Source organism: Microtus ochrogaster, chromosome 15, assembly GCF_000317375.1.
Source record: "Microtus ochrogaster isolate Prairie Vole_2 chromosome 15, MicOch1.0, whole genome shotgun sequence".
In the NCBI taxonomy this organism is placed as follows: Eukaryota; Metazoa; Chordata; class Mammalia; order Rodentia; family Cricetidae; genus Microtus; species Microtus ochrogaster.
This window is the reverse complement of record NC_022017.1, coordinates 7,220,829-7,221,741: the sequence shown is the minus strand read 5'-3', so window position 1 is coordinate 7,221,741 and position 913 is coordinate 7,220,829. Positions and strand designations below refer to the sequence as shown.

Here is a 913-nt window from a genome sequence, read left to right as displayed (position 1 = left end):
ATATTATAGCAATACAAATTACGTATAATGAAACAATTTGATGATAATTCAAACAGAATTCAAAGAAATAAAATTATTAAGAATCATTATTTCTAAGTAAATCAATGTTAGCCAATTTATAAAAAAGCTTATGAGTAGGGGCCATATCTGTAGAGTGCCCCCACCTTCCCAGTTAGGGTTGTATCTCTACAGTACCTCTGCCTTGCCAGTTTGGTTAAACTGTATAGTACATGAAATAACTTGGGAAAGCACTTGGTAAGCTGAAGCTTGCACAAGTTGCCTGAGCTATGTACTGAAATCCTGAAACAGACATCTACTGTGGCTGGGAGGCTGATGACACAGCTCAGCAGTTAAGAGCACTGTGTGATCTTCTGAGTTCAAGACCCAGCTGATGACATGGCAGCTCACAAACATCTGTAACTCTGGTTCTAGGAGGCCCAACGTTCTTCTGACCACCAGAGGCACCAGGCAAGCATGTGCATATAGGCAAAATGCTCAGACACATAAAAATAAATAAATGTGCTTTTTAAAAAATCTATAGTATATATAGAATCTAAGCAAAAAGTTTCACCTTTATGATATAAAAGTCAAACCTGATGTACTTAAATGTTTATCATTTACCTGATCAATTTTCCTGAGTTCATTTGTTGCTTCAAAGTTATCTGGTTCCAGTTCTAATACTTTTTCATAATCTAAGTAAAACAGAAGATAGAGAATTTTTTAAAAGTAGGATAATTTTGCAACTTGTACAAAACCATAGCAATTATTCTACGATAAAATGAACTATCAACAGCTATTAATCTACTAAGCATTTTTCATTCTCTCTCAGGCAGACAGAACCCTAAGAAAACCCTTCAGCAAACCATCTTCCACCAGCTCCCAGGCGGTTGTGTCATCATAAAGTGTACACCAC

General features: G+C 36.1%; 1 protein-coding gene across 4 annotated transcripts in view; it reads right to left on the bottom strand.

Annotated features, from left to right (window-relative positions):
* Rpap3 (RNA polymerase II associated protein 3) overlaps positions 1-913 on the bottom strand; it is a 34,214-nt gene that overhangs the window by 19,573 nt on the left and 13,728 nt on the right. For all 4 annotated transcript variants that reach the window (XM_026782693.1, XM_013348726.2, XM_026782695.1 and 1 more), the window contains exon 7: positions 622-692. In XM_026782693.1, coding sequence (XP_026638494.1) covers positions 622-692 — 71 coding nt within the window. The remainder of the gene's footprint in view (positions 1-621; positions 693-913) is intronic.